The 24,552-nt window shown below is 47.5% G+C and overlaps 1 protein-coding gene across 5 annotated transcripts in view; it reads left to right on the top strand.

The window, feature by feature from the left end:
• Positions 1–20,544, top strand: part of ATP9A (ATPase phospholipid transporting 9A (putative)) — a 54,806-nt gene extending 34,262 nt beyond the window's left edge. For 3 of the 5 annotated variants that reach the window (XM_056507376.1, XM_056507375.1, XM_056507378.1), the window contains exons 16-28: positions 781–873; positions 1,651–1,734; positions 3,790–3,960; positions 6,098–6,196; positions 6,426–6,530; positions 7,908–8,052; positions 9,588–9,652; positions 10,393–10,548; positions 10,876–10,940; positions 11,675–11,783; positions 13,048–13,105; positions 14,916–15,119; positions 16,145–20,544. In XM_056507376.1, coding sequence (XP_056363351.1) covers positions 781–873; positions 1,651–1,734; positions 3,790–3,960; positions 6,098–6,196; positions 6,426–6,530; positions 7,908–8,052; positions 9,588–9,652; positions 10,393–10,548; positions 10,876–10,940; positions 11,675–11,783; positions 13,048–13,105; positions 14,916–15,119; positions 16,145–16,281 — 1,491 coding nt within the window. In that variant the 3' untranslated portion in view covers positions 16,282–20,544. The remainder of the gene's footprint in view (positions 1–780; positions 874–1,650; positions 1,735–3,789; positions 3,961–6,097; positions 6,197–6,425; positions 6,531–7,907; positions 8,053–9,587; positions 9,653–10,392; positions 10,549–10,875; positions 10,941–11,674; positions 11,784–13,047; positions 13,106–14,915; positions 15,120–16,144) is intronic. The other 2 variants (XR_008841966.1, XM_056507377.1) reach the window with 2 other exon arrangements.
• Positions 20,545–24,552: the final 4,008 nt, after the last annotated feature.

Here is a 24,552-nt window from a genome sequence, read left to right as displayed (position 1 = left end):
CAAGACCTGGGACTTTTAACCTGTTTATGTGCAAGAACGTCCACCATTAATTTCTGTATCAGTGGAACAGACTGACCCAAATATTAGCTGAGAGAATGAAGAAGTGTCCACTCTGCTTTTATTTGATTTCTCTTATTCCTAAAGTATTTTGGCCCGTTCATTCACAGCTGTTTATTTCAGACCTTCCTGTGCTTTTTTTGTTTTGCATTTTAAGTTTGTTTTCATCCCATCCCTGGTGGCTGTCTCAGTTTACAGAGCAGTTTGTTCCTTACTCATTGTTTTGTGTCTTTTGAGGAAATTGCCAGGGTTCCCATTAGCTGGTAATACTCAGAGCTGTGGCTTCCTTGCACATCTGCCTGCTTAGGAGGGACTTTTTGATTTGTGGTGATGTAAATATGCTTTGCTTGCAGCCCATAAACTGCTTGTATCAGATAAGGCAGGCAGCAATCTAAGCTGTGGCAAGCATGAGCTTTAATTATGCTTATTCCATATGGTGTACCAGGTAAATCAGAGTGGCTTTTACTCTGCTGAGCTTTTGTTGTTTGAGGGAATCAGGTTTGAAGGTGAGGGCTGGGCAGGCAGGGCTGTCTGTGTGGAGATGCTGAGCAAGGAGCTGCTCCTCCTTGTCCCGAGCACTCATTCCTGCTGTGAGGAGCTGCTGCATCTCCTGCTGGCCCTTCACCTGCCCAGAGCAATCCTGCTGTGCTGGGAGTGCCCCCTCAGTGTGCTGAGCCCCAGACCTGCCCAGCTGAGGCTGTGCTGTGTGTGCTGTCTCTGCAGGATGAATCCTCGGGAGAGATCACCTTCTACATGAAGGGGGCAGATGTGGTGATGGCTGGCATCGTGCAGTACAACGACTGGCTGGAGGAGGAGGTAGGGGCTGCTGCTGCCACAGCTGGCCACAGCTGGGGCTTACTGCTGACATGCCTGATCCTGGAAATTCCTTGGATTAGTCCTCAGCCAGATACATCCACAGGAACAAGGGTGTCAGTGCCAGTTCAGCATATTTAATGTAGGATAAGCCCTGTAAATAAAATGGGTTTTGCTCAAAACTGGCACTGACTGACACTCACAAAATTTGTCCTGAGCTTGGCTCTGTGTTTGGATCTGTTTTAGCCTGAAGGGTCTAATTTCAAAACTACATTTGGCAGCTTTGTGCTGGGGTGTGTTTGTCAGGTTAACAGTGATGGTGGCACAGAGTTCATGGAATCCCAGGATGGTTTGGGCTGGGAGGGACCTTGAATCCCATCCCACTGCACCCCCTGCCATGGGCAGGGACCCTTCCACTGTCCCAGGGTGCTCCAAGCCCTGTCCAGCCTGGCCTGGGACACTTCAGCAGCAGCTTCAGTTGCTGATTCTGTGGTGTTCAGGTGACCAATAATAACTTGGTCTTATTTTAAAGAGTTAATTGTCAAAGATGTGAGGTCTACAAATCCCAGGCTTGTGCCCTTTTACTTAGAGAAAATGTGATCAGTGGGATTGTATTTGCCACCCTGGTGTAGCAGAGGACATTTTTATAAGATTTTATAGACTCACTGGGTTGCTCAGATGGGATGGTTATTTTCTTAACCTGCCATCTCCACACTGCTGTGCAGAAATCATTTCAGTGGAGCTGCAGCTGATGGTTTGCAATGTGCTCCTTCCTTGCAGTGTGGTAACATGGCTCGGGAGGGCCTGAGGGTTCTGGTCGTGGCCAAGAAGTCTCTGACAGAGGAGCAGTATCAGGACTTTGAAGTAAGTTTTTTATTTGTTTTTTCTTCCCTTTGTTTTTAAACAGTGAATCACTGAAGTGATTCTCACAAAGCTCTTGTGATAATGCTGCCTCTCACCCCCAGCTCTATGCTAGAATTTTTGTTCTGAAGTGTCTTGATATTCTTTAATCAAAGTTGCTTTCCAAGTGATAGGCATGAAGTGTTTACAGTAAGGATCCTCCAAGCAGTTCCTGAATCCTGCCTTGTGGTTATAAATTCTGCAAATTCTCATCATTTGTTGGACAAGTTTGGGAAATGTGTTGGCTTTTAATTCCCATTGTTGCATTCTGCCATCCAGGGAAGCTGCACATAACCAGAATAAATCCAGGCTCCAAGTGTGGGGTTTGTGTCTCTGCCCTGGCTGATCCAGGCAGGCAGAGTGGGGAGGGGAGCTGCTCAGTTAATGCAGGGATGAGGTGGAACTGCTTGTGATTCTCTGATGCTGCTGTTTCTGGAAGTGCCCATGGTGGGAAGGAGCAGCTTGCAGGCTCTCCAGCAGCTGCTGTGCCTTTGTTCCCTCCTGCAGCTGCCCAGGACAAAGCAGCAGCAGCTCCCTGGAGCATTTCCCACCTCAGTCTGTACCAGGCACCACCAGCCCTTCAGGTTCCATCACAGACCCAGAACTGGGCTGGAAGCCTGAAGAGGATGTGGTTCCAAAGTGTCCCTGTGTCCCCTGTGACCCTGTGACACTGTGACCCTGCCTGCAGGAGCTGGTGGTGGACAGTGGTCAGGACAAACTTAGACATTTTCTGTATTTTGGTTTTGAAGTTTGCAGTTTATTCCATCGGGTGTGGGTGAGCAGGGCTGAGCTGGGAGCTGCCAGAGCAGCTCAAACAGGCCCAGAGCAGTGAGATAACAAAGGGGGTAAAGCAAGGGTGAGGGGTGCAGGGACAAGAGCAAGGGAGTGAGAGGGTGTCCGAGGGTGTGAGAGCAGAGAGTGAAGTGAGAGAGTGATTTTTCTCATTTACAATGCAATAAATCTTTTTCTATGTTGAATATTCTAATTTCTACTAACCTAATACACGATACAAATTTTATAGCATTTACATACAGCCTATAAGAATCATTACATTACTATAATGTGTTATACTTTAAAAACTGCTCTTTGGACCCCTTGTGCCAAGCTAGCAGGGTCTTCTCTGACCTTTGGCCCTGCTGTGCAGCAGAAGGCATTGCTCTATCCAGAGGGGATTGCTTTTGGCCAGCCATCCTATTGTCTTCTCGTTATTTAGGAACTGAGCTTTGGTATCTCACAGATGGCTTTCGTTTCTATCTGGCTTGTGGCTCCTTTTGCTAAGCAGTCATATTTATGAAGTTTTCCTGATTCATCCTTCCCAATACCTGCCCTGTGTCCCCTGTGTCCCTTGTCACCCTGTGTCCCCTGTCACCCTGTGACCCTGCCCTGTCCCCCTGTGTCACCCTGTGTGCTCTGCCACCCTGTGTCACCCTGTGACCCTGCCCTGTGTCACCCTGTGTCCCCTGTGTGCTCTGCCACCCTGTGTCACCCTGTGACCCTGCCCTGTGTCCCCTATGTCCCCTGTGTCCCCTGTCCCCCTGCTCTGTGTCCCCTGTGACCCTGTGTCCCCTGTGTCCCCTGTCCCCCTGCTTTGTGTCCCCTGTGTGCCCTGTCACCCTGTGTCCCCCTGCCCTGTCCCCTGTCCCTCTGTGTCCCCCTGCCCTGTCCCCCTGCCCTGTCCCCCTATCCCCTGTCCCCCTGTGACCCTGTGTCCTCTGTCCCCGGCCCTGTGTCCCCTATCCCTGTCCCCCTGCCCTGTCCCCCTATCCCCTGTCCCCCTGTGACCCTGTGTCCCCTGTCCCCTGCCCTGTGTCCCCTGTCCCCTGTCCCCTGCCCTGTGTCCCCTGTCCCCCTGTGTCCCCTGTCACTCTGTGTCCCATCCCCCTGTGTCCCCCTGCCCTGTGTCCCCGTCCCCCTGTGTCCCCTGTCACTCTGTGTCCCATCCCCCTGTGTCCCCCTGCCCTGTCCCCTGTGTCCCCTGCCCTGTCCCCTGTCCCCCTGTGTCCCCTGCCCTGTCCCCAGGCCCGCTACGTCCAGGCCAAGCTGAGTGTTCACGACCGCTCGCTCAAGGTGGCCACGGTGATCGAGAGCCTGGAGATGGAGATGGAGCTGCTGTGCCTCACTGGGGTGGAGGACCAGCTGCAGACAGATGTCAGGCCCACTCTGGAGACCCTGAGGAACGCTGGCATCAAGGTGTGCCCCAGCCAGGGCTGCTCAGACCCTCTGCAGTGTGTGGTTAAAAGCTGGGGGGCCCTGGGAGGGTTTTAAACATCACTGTGGGAACAGAATGTGCTCATAAAAACTGAAGTATTTTTGTGTTTTCTGCCTGTGGGGCCAGCCCAGAGCACTGGTTCTGTCTGGCCCCATCTCCTGGCTGGGGAAGGAGCAGGGGCAGTTCCCCCTCTCTGCTGAAGATGGGAGACAATGTTTAATGCCACAGCAATGCAGGGAGAGGGGCAGTGGCAGTGTCGTGCCTTGAGCCCTCAGAAGGTGCAAACAGAGCAGGGCAATGAGGTTTCCCCTCCCCAAATGGTTCCTGGTGCAGGGAAGCCTCTCCAGCCCCATCAGGCTCAGGGCCAGAGTGAGACACCCAATTCCAGCCAGCACCTATTCTTTCTTCTCAGAAAAAAGGGAAGAACAGAGACACACCAGTGTACAGCACAACCACAATCTGAAAAACAAGGCCACTGGCATTCTTTGGTAAAGCCCAGGCTGAAAACCAGCCCAGGATGTGTGATCTTCCAAAACTCTGCCAGCCCCTGCAGTGTTCAAACTTCTGCATGACCACAGCCACATGAAGGATGAAATGAAATGAGGCAGTAAATCCTAGCACAAGTGTCTCACCTCCTGTGCTTTTCATGCCCTCTCGTGCTCTGGCTCCTCCTGCAGAGACATGAACCATGTGGGCACAAGGTGGGGTCCAGCAGGAGATTTTTGGGTGATTCTTCTTTCAGGGAGTTGCAGGAAACGGGGCAGGTTTGGCTGTGTTTGGTTTGTGCTGCTTGTGCTGGGCTTGGAGCTGTGGAAATCCACATTTTCAGTAGCCACTAGAGGGGAGTCTGAGCCAGGAGAATCAGGGAGTGGATTTTATTTTTTTTTTCCAGCTTTCTGGGCTCTGTGACTCCACACCTACAGCCTGAGCTGTGCTCAGCAGTGAGGGAGCTGCTCTGGTGTCTGCATAGGTTCCCTCTCTGAAACTCTGTCAGCTTTGCAAAAGGGGCAAAAAAATGGATTAAATATTCAGTTTGGGTAAGAAAAGTAGGTGAAAGGTCCTGGCTGTGGTTTCTCTGCTTTGAGTTGCAAAGTGAGCAGAAATCTGAATTGTGCTGTGAGTACAAAGCAGGGCTGTGTGTTTGGGGTGAGGTAGGAAGGGAACTCAGTGCTTGGGACAGGCTCCAAAAGTGCTTTTTGTTTGGGGCCATCCCTGTAAACAGCAGAGAGGTGACACCAGGGGTATCAGAGCTCCCCAGTGATGTTGCAGTCCTGGCCCAGCACCCCAAATGTTTTCCTTCTTCCCTTTGTCCTCAGCTTGGCTGGAGGTGTGGGAAGGGCTGAGCACTCCTTGCACTGCAGTGTTCATCAGGGCATTGCATGTGAGGATAAATCCTGAGCGGAGGGGGTCTTGCAGTTCAGGAACAAATAGTCAAGTCTTTGTGTGGGTTTTTTTTGTTGATGTTGTGGGATTTTTTTAAGGTTTTTGTATTTTTCATTGAATATTCTTCAGCAGTGTCTTGCAAGAATAAAACCACCAGTGGAAAAAACCAAAGGCACTGTGATATATTTACACTGGAGAAGGAATTCCCAGCCATTGCTGCTGACATTGCTTTCTAACTCCCTCCCCTCAGCAGCACAAAATAAAAGGAGCAGTGTAGATTTAAAAAAAAAGCAAAATCTAAAAAAAAAACCTCAACCAAGTGAGTGTGTTCCAGACTTACACATCAGCACTGAGCTAACCCCAGTTGCATCATCCACATTTCAGGCTGGGCCAGGAGGGATTTTTCTGCAGCAGGGCTTGGTTGAGAAATGGCTGGGGAGGGACACATTAACACACAAATACACATTTTTTAGCTTGCATTTTGTGGGTTTATCAGCAGAATCTTGAAATACTGCAGGTGGGAAAAATATTACACAGGGTTTGTAACTTCCTTTGTGTCTCAGCCTCTCTGAGAGCTTTGCTTTCTTTCACTTGTGGGAATTTTCTTGCGTGTTTTAAAATAGATGTTTTTTAGCAGAATAATTTGTTTGTGTAGTTTATAAGGCTGAAGGGGCAGGTGGTACTTGCAGAGGTGGTTGTTAAGCTTTATTTAAACACAAAATGTTTGGGTTTTAGGTGTGGATGCTGACAGGGGACAAGCTGGAGACAGCCACGTGTACAGCCAAGAACGCTCATCTGGTGACACGGACACAGGACATCCATGTGTTCAGACTAGTGAGTAGCAGCCACAGAGCCCCTCTCAGGGGCCCAGACCCTGGGGCAGGAGGGCTCTGAGGTCACAGCTGCTCCCAGCAGGACAGTTTTATTCCTTTGACCCAACTTTCTACCCCCAGTTTTTATTTCTGTGACTAACTCAGCGTGCTGCCTGTGCTGGCTGCGTCCCTTGTGTTCCCCCTGGGGTTCTTTGCTGTTTTCTCACCCCAGTGAAGCACACCTGGCTCAGTTCCATCCTCCCCAGGTGACAAACCGAGGAGAAGCTCACCTGGAGCTGAACGCCTTCCGCCGCAAGCACGACTGTGCCCTGGTCATCTCGGGGGACTCACTGGAGGTACTGATGCCTTCAATCTGAGCCTGCACATTTCCCAGATTCTGTACTCCATTAGCATGTAGCTCTGAGCTTATATAAAGTGTCAGCAAGTTCTCCTCACAGTGTAGTTGGACAAAGGAATCCTTGTCTAGCCTGAGAACCAAGGACACGCTGCAGCTTCAGCCCCAAAAAGTGCAAACAGCAGCAAACTGAGGAGAGAATCTGGAATTGGACAGTTAACCCCAACATGGAAATGGGGCAAAACCTACAAAAGTGTGAAAACTTGTTGTTAGTGTAAAAGGGTTATGGAGCAGTGAAAGGACACAGTAACAGGGCACTTTCCTGTGTAAGAAAGAACAATTTATTGAAGGAAGCCATGGCTTTAAATAAGACACTTTGTGATAACAAAATACAGACAGTTCATTGGTCAGAGGAGGAGACACCTCTTGTCCCAGCTTTCTCACAGATCCAGCAGGTGTTTATCTTTTGTTGTGATTTTTTCTCTTATGTTTGCAGTAGAGAAAGAGGCTCTAACTTGGGAAAAATCCTAGTTGAGCTTGAGACAGCCAGACTGGAAAAATCCTTTAAGATTCTCCCTGGGCCTATAGTGGCCACACTTGTGGCTTGGGGTCCATCTTGGGTGCAGCCATGGCTGGGCTCTTGCACTGCCCAAAGTGAATCCTTTGAAGGGTGTGCTGGTTTTAGGGACAGTAAAGGCAGGAGCTTCACTTTGAAATGGAGAATGTAAACCCCCTCCCTCCAAATTATTATAAATTTGAAATTAAGGGGCTCTGAGGCAAAGATATGGCAATTAGGAATAACAGTTCTTTACTAGGAAAATAGTATCAGTCTTGCACTGGGACTCACTGGCCATGAACAGGAGATATCTCCTGGAGGGAGGATGGGCTGTGGGAAGATAAAGATGATTGCCCAGCTGGTTTAAAGATGCCCATTAGCAGATAATATGTGCCAGGAGATCAGGGTCACTGCCCAGCTGGGTTAACAGATGGGGACAGAATTCACATTTCTGGCCACGTCAACCCAACACAGAGGGTTTTTAATAAATGCTCTCTAGAGGTTCCAAAGGCAGTTTATTTCTCCAAAGGGTTTCCACTAGCAAAATCCGGTTACATAGCACAGCAAGGGGTCTTTATAGATTTCAAAGGGATTGAAATTCTCACCAGTAAAATTATGAGTTGAGAAACTACCCAATTACTTTAAGATTCTAGGTAAGAAAAAGACCAATCATCACCAACAGAAATCCTAAATGATGACAGGGGATTTGTCAGGGAGGGGCGGCATCTCTCACGAAAGGGCCGGGCTGTGTCGTCTGCAATCCTTTATTCCTCTGGCTCTGGAGCCCCAGCAGGCGCCCAGAGCCGTGTGTGTGTGTGCCAGGTGTGCCTCAAGTACTACGAGTGCGAGTTCATGGAGCTGGCGTGCCAGTGCCCCGCCGTGGTGTGCTGCCGCTGCGCGCCCACGCAGAAGGCGCAGATCGTGCGGCTGCTGCAGGAGAGGACGGGCAGGCTCACCTGTGCCGTGGGTGAGTCACCCCAGGAGCGCCCACCACGCCTGGCACCCCCTCTGACCTCCCTCCCGGGAGGCTGGGGGTGGTTTTTTGGGTTTGGGATCATTTACCGCGCGGCGTTGGGTGGGTTTTGGGTTTTGGGTTGGAGTTCGTGTTTTCCCAGCTCGGGCACCGAAGGAAGGCAGAGGCCGTGGTCTGAGGTTTCCAGTTTGTTTATTTTTTATCTAAGGGATTCTTTCCCTGACTTACAGAGGTCAGTCAGAGGCACACTGCCAGCCCTCTGGGCAGGTATTATCCTTTATACCATAAATTACCTACATGATGTTTACAGTTACTTTCCAATCCATGGCCCTTACATTGCCCTGTCCAGCTTTCTCCCAAACCAGTCCAGAAGTGCCATCCTAACCCAAAAGATGGATGAAAGAAAGATATACTAGGCTTAAATTCCTCCATCTTGGCTCTGGGTTCCTTACTACAAACAATTTTATAAATTTGCTATTTTACCTTTTAACAATCTAATTTATCCTCTACTTATTTTTTGTGGCTTGTAATTCTTCCCCTAATGATGGTAATTTTTTCCAAGGACTGAAATCAAACCTACAGGGGTCTTGGGCACTGTGCCAAGGCCTCTGAGCCCCCTGCCTGGGTCTGGAGGCATCCAGGGAAGCCAGGGGAATATCCTGGATTCCCACACCGTGCCACCCAGGAGTGGTGACATGAGCCAGTGTTTTTTGGATTCTCTCCACTCTTGGACAGTGAACCTGTGAGAAGGTTTCAGCTGTGGGGGGAAAATGTTCACAGCCTTGTCTTGGATTAAATAAAACAAAAAACAACCTAAAGTAGATTTATTTTTTAGTGAATCCCATTATGTCATTGCTGCTACCTTGAAATGAGGTCCCTGAGCAGAAGGATCTAGGTTTTTACTTTGCTTCAATGCCTGCCTTCTGGTGCAGAGTGTGTGTGTCAAATGTCATCTTTCCTGTTATTTTATGAGCACAAAAGAGATGAACTTAGAGAGGAACATCTTACACCAGTTTCAAAGGGGAAAGGCACACGAGGATCCTAAGCAGAGTTCAGATGCTTTAGTGGCTGCAGAACTGGAACTCTCCTTGTTGCCTCAGGTCAAGCTTCCCTTAAGCAGCTGATACTCCAAAAGTAAATTGTAAATTTTTGGGGAGCGGTGGTTTTGTGGGATGATGGAGAAGATGGTTGGAATTTTGCACGTGGAAGTTCAGTGCCAAACTCCTGGTCAGCCTTTCAGGTGGTATCTTTGCAAAACAGAGCTTGAACCTGGTCAGGTGAAGTGCCACTGTTCACCTGTGAGCTTTGTTTTAGCATTGTACTATCTACAAGTGAAATACATCCATCACTGACCTGGGCTCTATTAAAACAAAACTTAAGAACTTGAATTAATGATTTATGTTTAAAATCTTGCTTTTGTTGATTGGGTCATTTCCTATAATACTCCAGTGTGGTGCAGATGACTTTGGTGGGGTTGGAGGTTGCCCTTGTTGCTTAACTCCCAGTTTTGTTTGTGCTCTGCCCTGCAGGTGATGGAGGGAATGATGTTAGCATGATTCAGGAGGCTGACTGTGGTGTTGGAGTTGAAGGAAAGGTGAGATTACCTCATGGTTAATGAGAATTTCTGTGGCCAGTTTTCAAGCAACTCTTAAATGAATTCTCAGACATTTGTGCAAGAAAGGGAACCAGCTCCCACAAGAATCATCATCAGACCAGTAGCCCTGTCATGAGAAATAATTTGGCTACAAAGGAGACTACTGTTAAAGGGAGCTCAAATTCATTATTTGGGTCTTGGCAGAATCCCTGAATTTGTGCCCTCATGGTTAGTTTTGGAGGGGTTGGATGCCTCAGGTGCTGGAGTTGTAATTACACTGATCAGATGTACCCTACATGCACAATTAAAAGCTGCTCATATCAGTTTGCAAACCAAACTCTGGGTTAGAGCTCTGGTTCCTGCCCCTGGAGCCGTGTGGAGCTGCAGGATTGGATTGGCAGCAGCAGCCAGACTCTGCTCACAGTCAGCCAAAATTGTGTGAACTTTTGAGACAAAATTTGTGTTCAGCACTGACCTGATAGGGGTGTCACATTAACATGTGTGCTGTGGATCAGAATCCAGAGGTTGCTGCAATTGGAGGCCAAGGTTCAAATGGGAATTCTCCTCATATTTTTGCTCTTTGTTTAAAACCCTCAGTGGAAGGAGAAACACTGAGGCAATGCTCTCCCTCTCCTAACATACTGCAAACATTCCTGGAAATTCTGTCAGAGATAACTCAATAATACCATGATATTCCTTGTTTCCAGTGCTGAAGTGGTCTCACTTGCTCTTGTTCCCAGGAAGGGAAGCAGGCATCGCTGGCAGCTGATTTCTCCATCACCCAGTTCAAGCACCTGGGTCGCTTGCTGATGGTCCATGGAAGGAACAGCTACAAGAGGTCTGCAGCCCTCAGCCAGTTTGTGATCCACAGGAGCCTCTGCATCAGCACCATGCAGGTAAATGGGCCAGGAGGGGCTTTCCAAAGGCAGGTGAAGCCAAGTGATAAAGGAAAGGTGCTGTGTCTCATTTGAAATTCTGCTGTTTCTTCTCCTGAAGATTTTCATGGGTTAGGGCTGGAGGTTGTTACTTTGATATGAAAACACCTGAGAAAATTCCTGGTATTGGATAAATACCAGCAACAGCTCCAAAGGACTAGAAAGGGTTGATATTCCATTAGTCTGTCTTCATTTCAGGAATGCTGCAGTTTGACCAGAGTGTGTTTTTAAGCTGTTACTTTTACTGCAGTATCATCTCAGTGCCTAAAGAGCTCCTTTCTTTTCTAGGCTGTTTTCTCATCAGTGTTTTACTTTGCTTCAGTTCCTCTCTACCAAGGCTTCCTCATCATTGGGTAAGAGCTCCCTTTTAATGAGGAAAACCTCAATTAACACTTCTGGGCTGATTAACATGCAAGCCATGCACATCTCCACTCTGCTTCAGGAGCTGGATGTGAGCCTTGTCCCCTCCCAGAGCAGACACTTCCAGAAACCTTTCCAGAGGGTAGTTTGTGATGGTTTGTCATGTTTGTGAACAGCCCATCCTGCAGGAAGGTTCCTTTGATCCCTTTGAAAGCAGAGGGACAGTTGTTCTGGGCTGGTGAGTGAGAGGCAGTGCCAGCCCAACCTTAGTTCCTCTCCAAAAACTGTCTAAAACAGGGCACTGCAGCTGTGATCCCACTATGAGCTTTTATACTTGTGAGTACATAATTAATAACACCCAGCAAATTCATCTCCATTCCCTTCTGGTGCAAACAGACTCAACCCTGAGCTGTAGAGCAGACTTTGGGATGGGCACAGGTCACTCCTTGGCTGCACTGCAATATTTGAACCAGTCACTTGTGTGTGAGTGTTCCTGAGCAAAAATCACTGAAAAAGTAAACAATCAAAAGTCACAAAAAAGCAATCAACAATCACATCAATCCTGGTGGTTTTTTCCTACCTGCAAAACTCTGGTGTGCTCCATTTGCCAGTTTTTATGTGTACATTATTGGGCACTTAAAGAATATTGTATTTTCTTTCTGGAGCCTGGCATTTATTTGCTCACATCCAGCTGAGATAATTTACTGCTCTCCTGCCTTCTTCCCAGGTACTCCACAATTTACACCATGTTTCCTGTGTTTTCTCTTGTCCTGGACAAGGATGTGAAATCTGAAGTTGCAATGTTGTACCCAGAGCTCTACAAAGATCTTCTTAAGGTGTGGGAGACTCTTGTTTGTGTGTTTTGCTTCAAGGCCAGATCCTCATCTTGATTTGAAACTCTAAATGTGTAAAGTCAAATATATGCCTTTATCAGGCATTTCCAGGCAAAATTCTCTTCAAGTCAAATTTGAATCAACAGATAGAACCAGAGTTCCTGGCAGTTGCTTATTGAATGCTGCATGAAATGCAATTTATTAAAAATGGCTGGGCAAGTAGAAGTTCCATCCTGTGGGAAATTCTAGGGATTTAATATTACCAATTTGTTCCATAATAAAGGGAAAACAGAAATTGTTGGGGGTTTGGCACTGTCCTGAAGGCAGCAAAGGGAAGAGGGGAAGGGATGTGCTCATTTGATGGAGGCAGGGGGTTATCCCAGAGATTCTTCAACAGAAATTGGACTGGAGCATGAGCTAAAGGTTTGTTTGCTGTGCCATTTTTGTAGCTTTAGCATCTAAGTCAGGTCCTTCTCCTTAGACAAAGAAAACTTTATTTTATGTTTGCCATAGAAATATCAGGAAGGTAAATCCTGTCTTAGGTTCATTTTTAATTTTTTTTTCTTCCTCCCTGGAAAATGTTTGGAATAACTGGGGTATGCAGCCTGGGAACATCTTTCTTGGTTGGAGAAAGGGTGGACTGAGTCTTGCCCAGCTCCTTTCCCTCAAGGGTTCCTGTTAAACAGATACTCTGGGAAGCACAGCCTGTTTTTCCAGAGCCTCAATAAGTCTCCATCTGGTTTCACTTGGATGTTGTCTCTTATGTCATAAACCACTAATTCTTCAACCATCCTTAGGCCTGGTCTAAACATAGGGGGTTTTGTGCTGGTATAGCTGTGTTGGCTGGAGATGGTTTTTAAAATCTATCTGCCTTCAATATGAGGGTGATTTGTGTGTGTCTAAAATACAATATTCATGTATTCACATGGATGTGTGCACACACATCTTCTGTTTCACAGTACAGGACTGAACTCCTGAGGCATCTTTGCACTGAATTAATTGTGTGTGCAGAGAGGGCCAGGTTGGGGAGCCCTGAGCTCCCACAGCCCCTTCATGCACCCAGAAAAATGAGAATAAAGGGGCACTGCCTCAGGGTTGCTTGTTTTGTTTATTTTTTTTTTTATTTTTTTTGTTTGTTTTGTTTATTTTTTGTTTATTTTTCCCAAATCATCTTCCAATTCTCTTATTAATTTCTAAGTTGATCAATAAGTGAATTTGCATAAAAGAAAACCCCAATGGAGTTTTGTCTTTTTTTCTCCCCACCCAGGGACGACCATTGTCATACAAAACATTTTTAATCTGGGTCTTGATAAGCATTTATCAAGGTAAGAAATCAACTCCTGCTTGTGCTTTAGATGTTGCAGTGTGTGTGGCTATCTAAGTTTTGGTATTGCAGAAGTTAAGTTAAATGAATTTCCCAAAGTATCCTTGTGCTGGTGAATCTATATTTATTTTTTTTTTTCTCGGAAAATGTCAGTAGTGTTACCAAAGGAAAAAAGTGATCTAAAGCCAAATATTGGCAGTGATTGACCACCCCTGTGATGTAGAATTCAAACCATTGTGCCTCTTCCCATCAGAACCATCCACTGGGATTCTCTGCAAGTTCCTTGCACTGCTGTAGTTGCCCCCTGTGTAAAGCAGAGCTCATGGTTCTCCTGCCCCTTCTTTTGGGAGAAGTTCTCCAATCTATGATTTCGCAGGTTTTTGTCAACATGGAAAATGCAGCATCTGTATTTTATCCAGAAATGGAGGTGGCATTAGTAGTTCTGGATAGTTCTGGTTGCTTCACAAGCATCTGTAGCTCAGGGTCAGAGTCAAGCTCTTGTTCTTGTCATATCTCATACACTCTAATTAGGCTGCTAAAGTAATTAAGTAAATGCCTTAATTACAATGCATTTTCAACAGTGGATGTAATGTTTTGGGTATATATCTAAGAATATATTTTCTTTCATTTTGTCTTTTTTTTAATCAACTACCCTCAAACTCCAATGCTCTCTGTAAATATTAACCAGGGAGTTGTAGAAAACAGGTCAATAATGTGGAGCTAAAAGCTCAAATAGCAAAATTCCTTGTCTTCCAAAACTCTTTGTCAACAAGAGTCAGAATAAGGGGTCAAAATAAACAGGTAATTGTTATGGATTTAATTGATGTTGCCATCCCCAGCAGGGAGTGAATCTAGGAGTGTAAGATCTCTAGGGTTAGCTTTATGTCCTGAAATCCTGCAGCAGGGATGCTGGATAACACCCTGGCAGAGCCAGGGCATGGAGAGAACACTCCCAAGAGGTGGGAGGCTGCAGCCAGAGGGAGATGTCAGGGGGAAAGATTCCTGCCTGGGCTGAAAGCACTCTGTGGTTCCAGGTTTGGTTCAAGTGACTCCAGCAGAGCTGTGCTCAATGACCAGCAAACAGCAGCCAAACAACGGGGCCAGTTGCTAGCAGAGATCAGCCTGAGCTAAACTTGAGCAGAGCAGAAGTTTGGAAAGGTCACAGCTGGGTTTGAACCCTGTGGCTGGAGCTGGGCTCCTCGCAGGTTTTCCCTTCCTGAGTGATGGATGTTGGTGTGGATTACTCATGCTGCTCCCTCTCATGAGTTATTTGTGCAGGTGGCCTGGAGCCCTGGGCAGCCAGGAGGGAGAGGAGCACAGACAGTGCCTCGCTAGCAGGGCTTTAGTGGGGGTCTGGGGGAGGTGGGGAGGGAGAGACCTTGCAGTGCAGACTGAGGCTCACTTGTGTCCCCCGAGCCTTTCAGCACTCTTGGCACCAAGGCTGTGTGGTAGGATGGAGAAGAGCTCCATATCTTTTAGCTTCTGAGTAGTGACCAAGTGCTTTTGTGGGAGGATAGAGTTTCATGATGTTAGAGATCTCCAGTTGCCAAAACAGCATGTATTAGTTTCCTATCTCCATGTGTCTATGAGTGTGATAGACTGCTAGAAAACTTTGGGTACCTCTGCTGTAACTTTTCCCTGTCTTCTCATCACGTCTGTCTCCTAAATAGTAACTGATCTGTTGTCATTACATTCATCAGGTTTCATGAGGAACAGCCTCAAGATGGGATTGTTTCAGCCTTTCCAAGACCTAACTGTGGCTTTTAGAGCTGAGCCTGGTGTTGGACTGAAACAGTTCCATTCCCTTGCAGGTAGCATCATCATGTATGGAGCACTCCTGCTGTTTGAATCCGAATTTGTGCACATTGTTGCCATCTCCTTCACCTCCCTGATTCTCACCGAGCTGCTGATGGTGGCCCTGACGATCCAGACGTGGCACTGGCTGATGATCGTGGCTGAGCTGCTCAGCCTCTCCTGCTACATTGCTTCCCTGGTCTTCCTGCACGAGTTCATTGGTGAGGTTTAATGTTTTCCTCCAGCTGGGTGGAAACAGCATGAGCTGAGCTGAAGGCTCAGTGACAGTGGTACCACAGTGAGCTCTGTGTGGTTTAAGGCACTTGGAAGATATTTTGTGGTTTCTTCCCACAGCAAAATGCTAGAGAGAAGGCAAAGGTGGTCAGCAGAGTGTGCTACCCACTGAATCTCATCCATCTTTTGAGCTCCAGCACGTGTCAGCTGGAGTCTCATGTAGCAGTGACCTTTATTTCCATATGGGAATTTTGGAAGATTGAAATTTCTGCTGTTGGATTGAAAGTTTTGGTCTTTTAAACGGGGTGAAGGAGCTGCCTCCTAAAACTTCCCTTATTTCATCTGTTCATTGCAACCATTCTCTTATGGGTTTGGTTGGTGGTGGTGTTTAAGTTGCCTGAAGCAGAACTAATCCTATTCCTTGGCTAGAGCAAAAAGGGTGAGCAGCTCCAGATTCCCCCAGTAACTGTTGAGTTGCAAGTGTCAGACCCATGGGCTTGTTCCAGTGTTCATTCAGGAGCCACAAGATGTCACTGCTTCTTCCACAAAGCTCTTTCCTAGCTGCAGACAGCAGGGATCACTGGCTGGATCTGTCCCTTGCATGTGGTTATCTCAGTTCCACTTGGAACGATGCTTTAACTCTCTTGGTGAAGATTCTGAGGTGTTTTGAGCCAGCAGCAGAGGCAGCTCCCAGGGTGGGAGGGCAGTGCTTGGCAGAGCCAGGGGGATTTCCCTGTCCAGGGGGGTTACCTGTGAGAGCCACATTCCCTACACCCACTGCTCAGCACACCTCTGCACGCTCTGGGGAGGAGGAGTGAGGAGCCAGCTATCCTGAGCTCTGAACTTGGAGGTGTAAAATCACAGAGTGGCCTGAGTTGGAAGGGAACTTAAATCTGAGCTAGTTCCAGCCCCGTGCCATGGGCAGAAGGGGGCAGTAGGAGATGGAGCTGCTTTTCTGCTCCTCAGAATTTCCTCCCTGTGTTTGTGACCCGGTGCTGGTTTCTCCCCACAGATGTTTACTTCATTGCCACCCTGTCGTTCCTGTGGAAGGTCACTGTCATCACCCTGGTGAGCTGCCTGCCCCTCTACGTCCTCAAGTACCTGAGACGGAGGTTTTCTCCCCCCAGCTACTCGAAGCTCACGTCCTAGGGCTGCTCCAGGCACCAGACAGACCTTGCCCAGGGCCCAGAGACAAAGCCCAGCTCAGAACAGTGGTAAAATCTCTGTTACCTGCTGCTCCAGTGAGAGACTCAGCCTGCCCTGGACAGGAACTAACGCCAGAGTGTGTTTGGAGGGTGGAGGCTCTGAGTTCATCCAGTTCTTGGCACTTTTGTTCTGCTTGACTGGGGTCAGATGCATGGAGCTGCCATGGCAATGGGTTTCTCTTGCATGGTTCAAAGTCTGTGGAAGCTGCTACCTGACCTTGGGATTTACATTTGACAATTTACAGTGAATTTTTTTTAAGTGTCTGCGCTGTTCTTTGCATTGTGTTATGTTGGTTTTTTTTTTTTTTTTTTTTTTTATGTTATTTGTCTTTTTGGTTCAAGTAGTTACATTCTTTGTACATCTTGGAAATCCCTTAATGTAGGTGATGCACTGCAGTGCTGACAGCTGATTCCTGATTTATGGCACGTTGTTTCCATAATGGGGCTCCAGCCTGTCGGATCTACACACGCTGGAGAGAGAATCTGAGCGTGGCTGAGATTTCCCTTCCCTTGAAATGTGGTCACCCCAGTGATTCTGGAGGTATCCAGCCATTGATAAAGACAGAGAAGTGGTAGCTCAAAACCAGAGAATTCAGTTTTGTTTGGCTTTTGTGCTTCCTGTTAAAAGGAGCCGGTGACATAATAGTTTTACTCTGTATTTATTTGTGTAGCAGAAAATTATCTAAACTAAAGCAAATCCTCTTTGGAACAGAACTTTGCAGTTGATCATCCTTGAAATGTGTCGACAACGTGAGAAGAGACTCGTGCTGTTGTGCAGACAATGTGGCAGACGTGTCTTGAATCCTTGGAGACTGAGAGGAGAGGTCACAGAGCTGCTGCTCCTCACAGCTCCATGAAATCTGTTTCCTGTTAGTGTGAAACTTTGAGGATGAGCTGCAAATAAGCAGAGGCACTGCTAGGTGCTTTAATGACATGCTCCCTGCAGAGAGGCAGTTTTTGGAACCTTGCACTTGCTTGGCTCTAAAAACCAGACCTGAATCACAGGAGTGGGGTCATACAAAGGCATTGGGTATGTGCAGAGCAAATTTGTGCATTTTTAATTTTCAGAAATCAAACTCAGTGAGTTCTGTCATTATTATAAATTTTGGTCCACATTATAATATCATGAGGAGAGCAACACGTGCTTGGACTTCTCAGCAGAAGGACAGAGACTTGCAGGGACTTCTAGAGCTGGGTTGGTGCATCAGACACCCTGAGCTCTTCCTGGCAGCCATCCTTGTGTGAGGCTCTTCAGGCTGAGATAAATCAGTTGTTTGCTGTTTCCTTCCACACCAGAGACAGCACGGGCAGAGCTGGCACTGCCTGGTGCTGGTGTTCCTTGGCTGCACAGGAGGGAAAGAGCCCAGAGCCTGACTCCTGTCCCAAATCAGAGCCCAGAGCCTGACTCCTGTCCCAAATCAGAGCCCGACTCCTGTCCCAAATCAGAGCCCAGAGCCTGAATCCTGTCCCAAATCAGAGCCTGACTCCTGTCCTAAATCAGAGCCCAGAGCCTGACTCCTGTCTCAAATCAGAGCCCAGAGCCTGACTCCTGTCCTAAATCAGAGCCCAGAGCCTGACTCCTGTCCCAAATCAGAGCCTAGAGCTCCTGTCCTAAATCAGAGCCTGACTCCTGTCCCAAATCAGAGCCCAGAGCCTGAATCCTGTCCCAAATCAGAGCCTAGAGCCTGACTCCTGTCCTAAATCAGAGCCCAGACCCTGAGCTCCCTTCTGGGAGCTGGGCTCACAGCTTTCTGTGCATTAATGCCATTTTGCCAGAAAAATCCTTAATGTTGTCTTCATCCTGACTGGATAACTTTGGCTGTGCCACTGTTCTGGAGTCCCCAGACAGCATTTCACAGAATCATGGAATGGTTTGGGTTGGAAGGGACCTTAAATCCCACCCAGTGCCCCCCTGCCATGGCAGGGACACCTCCCACTGTCCCAGTGTCCAGTCTGGCCTTGGGCACTGCCAGGGATCCAGGGGCAGCCAGGGCTGCCCACCCTCAAAGGGCAGAATTTCTTCTCAATATCCCATCCAATTTGCTTTCACTAGTTTAAGTACAAGAACCAAGAGTTCCTTTTGGCCCCAGGTGGTGACTGAGCAGCTCTGTCCCTCTCCTGTGTGCTGGTAGCTCCATGTCCTACAACAGTGCCAAGCTACTGTGTGTAAATATTTGAGACATATAAATGGTAGAATTCACTGTTTCCTCAAGTCAATACAGTTTACACTGAGTGGACCATATTTGCAAACTATTAGCTTACACCAAGAAAGGGAGTGAACTGTGATTTCATCTGTATTTATTGAATCATAGGTTTAGTAGAATATTTAGTAGAGTTACAGTGATCTATAGCTGTGTGTTGGGGTGTGGATTGTGTTCTTTGCAGCTTTTCCACAAGGTAGTAAATCCAGGAAGCCATTTCTGCCTGGATGTACACTACATTTTTTCAAAGCAGTCAGAGACTAAAACTGCCATCTAACAAACAGCAGGAAAGAGGAACCCTTCTGTTTTTCAAGTTTAGCACTTTATGTTTGCAACCCATTTCTCTTAAGTTGTTTAAAAATGTTTTTAAAAGCAAAATTTAATACACATGTTCCTATTTAATGTACATTAAAATAAATGGATTCTCTGCTGGAAATTTCATCTTTTCCTCTAGTATGCTCATAATTTGTGCTTCTGGGGAGTGAGGCATTGTTTTCTTCTCCTGTGTAGTATCTTGTTTGTGGCTTAGTGTCCTTCCTGCAGCTTTATCTGTGTGGGTTATGTGCTGCAGCAGTTCATGGTGACCTGTGTGCTTTGGGGCTGCTCCAGGTGCTTTCCCTGGGTGCCAGTGTGAGTCTCTGTGCTCCTGCTGCCCCTGGCTGTGAACACCCCGTGCTGAGCTGCTGCAGGGTGGGGTTTTGTGGCACACACTGTTCTCTTCCTGCACCTGTGCAGTAATTCAGGTGTGTCACAGCCCTCTCCATCCCCTAACTCTGCATCTCTCTCCTCCACAGAGCTTCTGTGCAAACATTTGCTTAGCTCAGCTCATGGTGCAGTGGAAACCCAACGTTGTGTGTTCAGCAGCAGCAGCTTCAGCCTGTGCAGGGTGTGCTCAGAGCTGGCTGGGGGTGGTCAGGACCATCCCTGGTGTGTCCTCGAGGTCAGAGCTGGCTGAGGGTGGTCAGGACCATCCCTGTGTCCCTTTGAGCTCAGGACTGGCTGAGAGTGGTCAGGACCATTCCTGTGTCCCTTTGAGCTCAGAGCTGGCTGGGGGTGGTCAGGACCATCCCTGGTGTCCCTTTGAGCTCAGGACTGGCTGGGGGTGGTCAGGACCATCCCTGGTGTCCCTTTGAGCTCAGGACTGGCTGAGGGTGGTCAGGACCATCCCTGTGTCCCCTCAAGCTCAGGACTGGCTGGGGGTGGTCAGGACCATCCCTGTGTCCCTTGAGCTCAGGACTGGCTGAGGGTGGTCAGGACCATCCCTGGTGTCCCCTCAAGCTCAGGACTGGCTGGGGGTGGTCAGGACCATCCCTGTGTCCCTGGAGCTCAGGGCTGTGCTGGGAGCTGCACCAGAGATGTTTTCTGTCCCATTCAAAGCCCAGGACAGCCTCTCCCTCTGGAGCTGAGCTGGGTTTGTCAGGGAGCCCCAGGTCAGAGGGGGATCCCTAAAGCTGCTCTCTGGGGTTTCTGTGCCAGAACCTTCTGCTGCACCATCCCTGATGTGCTCTGCCCCGGGGTGTGAGCCCTGCCTGGTCAGTCCCAAGCTGCTGCTGTGGGGTTGGGCTCATCCCACAGTGCCCATTCAGCAGGAGCTGGGCAGGCCCTTGATTTATTATTATTAGTTATTCCATAAGTGTGAAACTATGATTTGCATGAAATCCTGTGGTTCACAGCTTTGCCAATATGGTCCATTACTACTGCCTACAACTCGTGTACTTCTATGCCTTTGGGAACATTTTTAATTGTTAAAATTGTTTTAAAAATCAATGTTGAGTTAATTTAATTTTTAATGGGGAAATTGATTCTGGTGTCAAAATGGTATTTACTGTGATGCTGATGTTTTGTACCTGTCATCCAGCTAAACAACCTGTAAATACTCCTGAGTCAAGAGAATGGCAATTATTTATTGTTCTGTGGAGTTACATGTGGCAGATGTGTAAGAACTTTAAAGGGAATGTTGTAAAACAAGGTGGAAAAAATAAATTTTATGCAACTCCTTTATTTCACTCCTGTGTGATGCAGCTGGTTAGTCCTGGCGGGATCAGTCCCAGATGTGTGGGAATTGTCAGGATGTGGAGGAGTTGTGCTGTGGGCCTTAACCTGTGTGTGGGGAATGCACAAGGAGAAGGAAAGTGCAAGAAATGGTCAGAGCTGCTTCATTCAGATCTTTCTAGAGCCAGTTTTGGTTTTTACAGGGGTGGTCACTGCTGCTGGCAGCCACTGCTGGGAATGAGGAGGGAATTTTCATTGGAACACAGATATATCCTGCCCTGGGAAGAGCAGTGATGCAAGAGCATCAGGAACAGCTATTTTGGGAATGCTCTCATCCCTTGGACATTTGATTCAGTCCCAGGGTCAGGAGCAGGGGGAGAGGCAGGATTTAACACTGAGTATTCTCCACAGGGGAAATGTCAATAATGCTGAGTACAAACACAGTACAGCAATTTTCTACCAAAAATGTAATAGATCTATAAACACTCGTAAAAAAAAAAAAAAAAAAAAAAAGGAAAATTAAGAGTGCCGTTGGATAAAGTAAATCTCTGACTTGGGAGACTGTTTATTGAAAGCAGTGACAAACTATCCTCAGATCACTGACCATCTATGGAAGTGTTTCTTTTAGATTCTATAGGACACAGATGTCCTTTTTAATGACTAACCTTGTTTTTTGGTATAAAGTAGTTAATGCAAATATTAAATAAGCCATTTTTGTGATGTTTGCACACATCAAATGGATGGTGGAGACTCCAGAAATCACAGGAACAGACTTTGCTCCCAAGTGTTACCAATTTCCCACTCTAAATGGGTTACATAAGCCCTGGTTAGTGGTTCCTTTAATTTTTGGATGGTTTCTTTTTAATGGTGAAATGTGTAATTAAAAAAAGCTAGAAATAGTTTTTCTAAACTCACTCTGGAAGGGAAGGAGAATTTCAGCAATTTTTTTTTTTTCACCCAAACATTGCATAATAGTAGAAATGTCAAAGATTTCCATGGGGTTTCATTTCATTCTTCATCTGGCTGTGGTCATGCAGAGGTTTGAACACTGCAGGGGCTGGCAGATTTTTGGAAGATCACACATCCTGGGCTGGTTTTCAGCCTGGGCTTTACCAAAGAATGCCAGTGGCCTTGTTTTTCAGATTGTGGTTGTGCTGTACACTGGTGTGTCTCTGTTCTTCCCTTTTTTCTGAGAAGAAAGGATAGGTGCTGGCTGGAATTGGGTGTCTCACTCTGGCCCTGAGCCTGATGGGGCTGGAGAGGCTTCCCTGCACCAGGAACCATTTGGAGAGGGGAAACCTCATTGCCCTGCTCTGTTTGCACCTTCTGAGGGCTCAAGGCACGACACTGCCACTGCCCCTCTCCCTGCATTGCTGTGGCATTAAACATTGTCTCACATCTTCAGCAGAGAGGGGGAGCTGCCCCTGCTCCTTCCCCAGCCAGGAGATGGGGCCAGACAGAACCAGTGCTCTGGGCTGGCCCCACAGGCAGAAAACACAAAAATACTTCAGATTTTATGATTAGACTTTCTCAGCACCTTAAACATGGGAGTCAATCTCAGAGAAAAGTTCCTTCTTCCACAGAGTATTCAGATGTCTGGTTTAAAATGAGAAATGTGATTGCAGGCTTTAAAAATTGGGAGTGTTGATAAGCCCCAACCCAAACATTTCAGTGGATTCTCTTCTGTCTCCTGGAGCTGCAGATCCAAATCACAGCTGTGCTGAATGTTAAATGTCAGGGCATGAGGGGAGCAGCAGGGAAGGCACCTGTGCACCTGCACAGGACATCCAGGACAAGCTGGAGTGTGAGGGGCACTCTGTGCTGCTCCAGGGCAGTTCCAGAGCTGACACTGGGGCTGCCTTGGGCCATCTAAAACTCCCTGGGAGCTCTGGGGCTCTCTGGGTTACGTGGTGCATCTCTGAAATGCTGCTGTAATTACAGTTAGAGATGATGAGCATCTTGCAGGAGCAGGCTGTGAGAAGAATGTCCTTCCCTCTGCTGCTCTCCCTCCCAAGCCCTGAGTGGGTCACAAAAAAGGGCTTTGAAATCCCTGCAATCCCTCTTGAAAGCCTCCTGCTCTTGGCTTGCTGGAATTGTCCACGTAAGGCAGAATTCTGTCTGCTCCTCAGATTCTCTCAGAAAGGAGTAACAAGAACAATCTGTGCAAAAGAATTTAACTCAGTAAAGATGGGGGTAATAGTCATTCTCATTTGTCCTTTTATGTGAAACAGATTTTATTTTAAATGTACACTCTGAGTAGCTTAAGCACATCCAGAGAGTTGTTTACCAGGGTGAAACAGAGCTGCCCAGGGATAAGTGGAGAGCAGGAGTGGGGGTGAGTGGTTGTGCTCAGTCAGCTCACCTGAGCACACCTTGGTGGCCCTGGGACAGGGCATGTCCTGCCCTGTGCTCTTGGCAGCTCCAGACTGACCCATGTGCTTCACATCTGCTCCAAAGAGCTGTGCTGGCTTTCTGTGCCTGTCCTGGGCTGCCTCTGCTGGCTCTGAAATCACCTCAGATTCCTTTTGTACAGAGGCCACCAGCCTGTGACAGACAGTGATGGAGATTGCTGTTGACCAGGCATTAAATAAATGCCCTGTAATGGTCTCACTGAAGCATTTCCCTGCTCCAGCAGCCGTGGTGTCACTGCCATGGGGAGAAACAATGCTCAAAAAAGCTCTGGGAAAGCAAGGGATGGTGCCCAGAGAGGCAGAACTCCTCTGCCCCTGTGTAAATCTGAGATTAGAGTTTGGAGTAAAAGGCACATTTATAAGGATCAGCATTCCCTCTGTCAGATTTTAATACCTGATCTTCCCTAGAGATGCTCCAGAAGACAAATGCTCAGAGTGAAATCTCTGTTTGCAGCTCTGACATGGGGAGAGGAGCTTCCCAAAGCAGGTGGGGCGTGAGCACAGGTTGGTGTAAGGGAGCAGGTCACACTCACCCACCCCTCTCAAACCCTCGGGGTTTGCTCCAGCCCCAGCTGAAATCTTGCCAGTGCTCATTACTGAAGTGTGGAACTAATTCTTACAAGTGCCCTGCTCTCCATAAATTGCCTTCAAAAGAAAGAAACCTCTTGTGTTTCACACCTGAGTGACAAGCTCGTGATCTCCCCAGCAGGAGCTGATTTATTTCACACAGCCCAGCCCATCCTCCTGCAGCCCCGAGGATCAGAGACCTGGCTGAGAGCAGAGCCTGGAGCAAGGCTCAGGTGTTAACATGCAATAAAAAGCTGCCACGCTTGGCTGAGCTGGGACGGCCCTTTAGGCCTGACCTAGAGCAGGGTTTATGGAGGTGGCAGGTAAGGACTAATTACAGACCCTGCACTCCATCATGGGCTGGGCTGTCAGCTCAGCCCAGGGGCTGCAGTCCTGGGCAGTGTGCTCCCAAAGGAGCGTGGGGAGTAAATCTGAGGTGCTGAAAGAAATACTGCAGCAGGAATTACACTGTGGGCAAGGTTTTATACGTGTTGGGGTGGATTAATGAACGGGTTTGGGGTTTTTTGGAAAGGGAAAAAAAACACAACAAACTTTGTGCACAAATACATAGTTTGAAATATATTCTCTTTCAAACGCCAGCTATTTTAACAACAGTGTAAATCAGATTTTACAGACCACATATTTCAAGTATGAAGTTCATTAAATGTGTGAAATTCTAGATTAGCTGCCGGGTGTGGCCAGAGCCCCAGTAATGAATTGTAAATTCTGTTCAGGATATAATATCAGATTCCCTTGCCCTGGCCCTGATATGAAAGGACTAAAGCCACCTTTTCAAAACAGTCACAACCTTTCTTTATTATCTTTATTTAGTTTAGCCATCATATGATATAATGAATGACTGCATCAGTGTTTCCATCCTGAACCTAATGCACAGGTGTTTGACTTCATTAATTTGTGGGTTTATTATTATTAAACCAACTTATGTCTCAATGTTACTGAAATTAATGCTATCAATTTATACACATTTTTGCCAGTGCCTTGATAGGGGGCGATTGACTGGCTTTAGGTTCAATATCACTCTAA

Source organism: Oenanthe melanoleuca, chromosome 20, assembly GCF_029582105.1.
Source record: "Oenanthe melanoleuca isolate GR-GAL-2019-014 chromosome 20, OMel1.0, whole genome shotgun sequence".
Classification (NCBI taxonomy): domain Eukaryota; kingdom Metazoa; phylum Chordata; class Aves; order Passeriformes; family Muscicapidae; genus Oenanthe; species Oenanthe melanoleuca.
The sequence above is the reverse complement of the archived record's forward strand: the minus strand, read 5'-3'. Positions and strand labels throughout refer to the sequence as shown.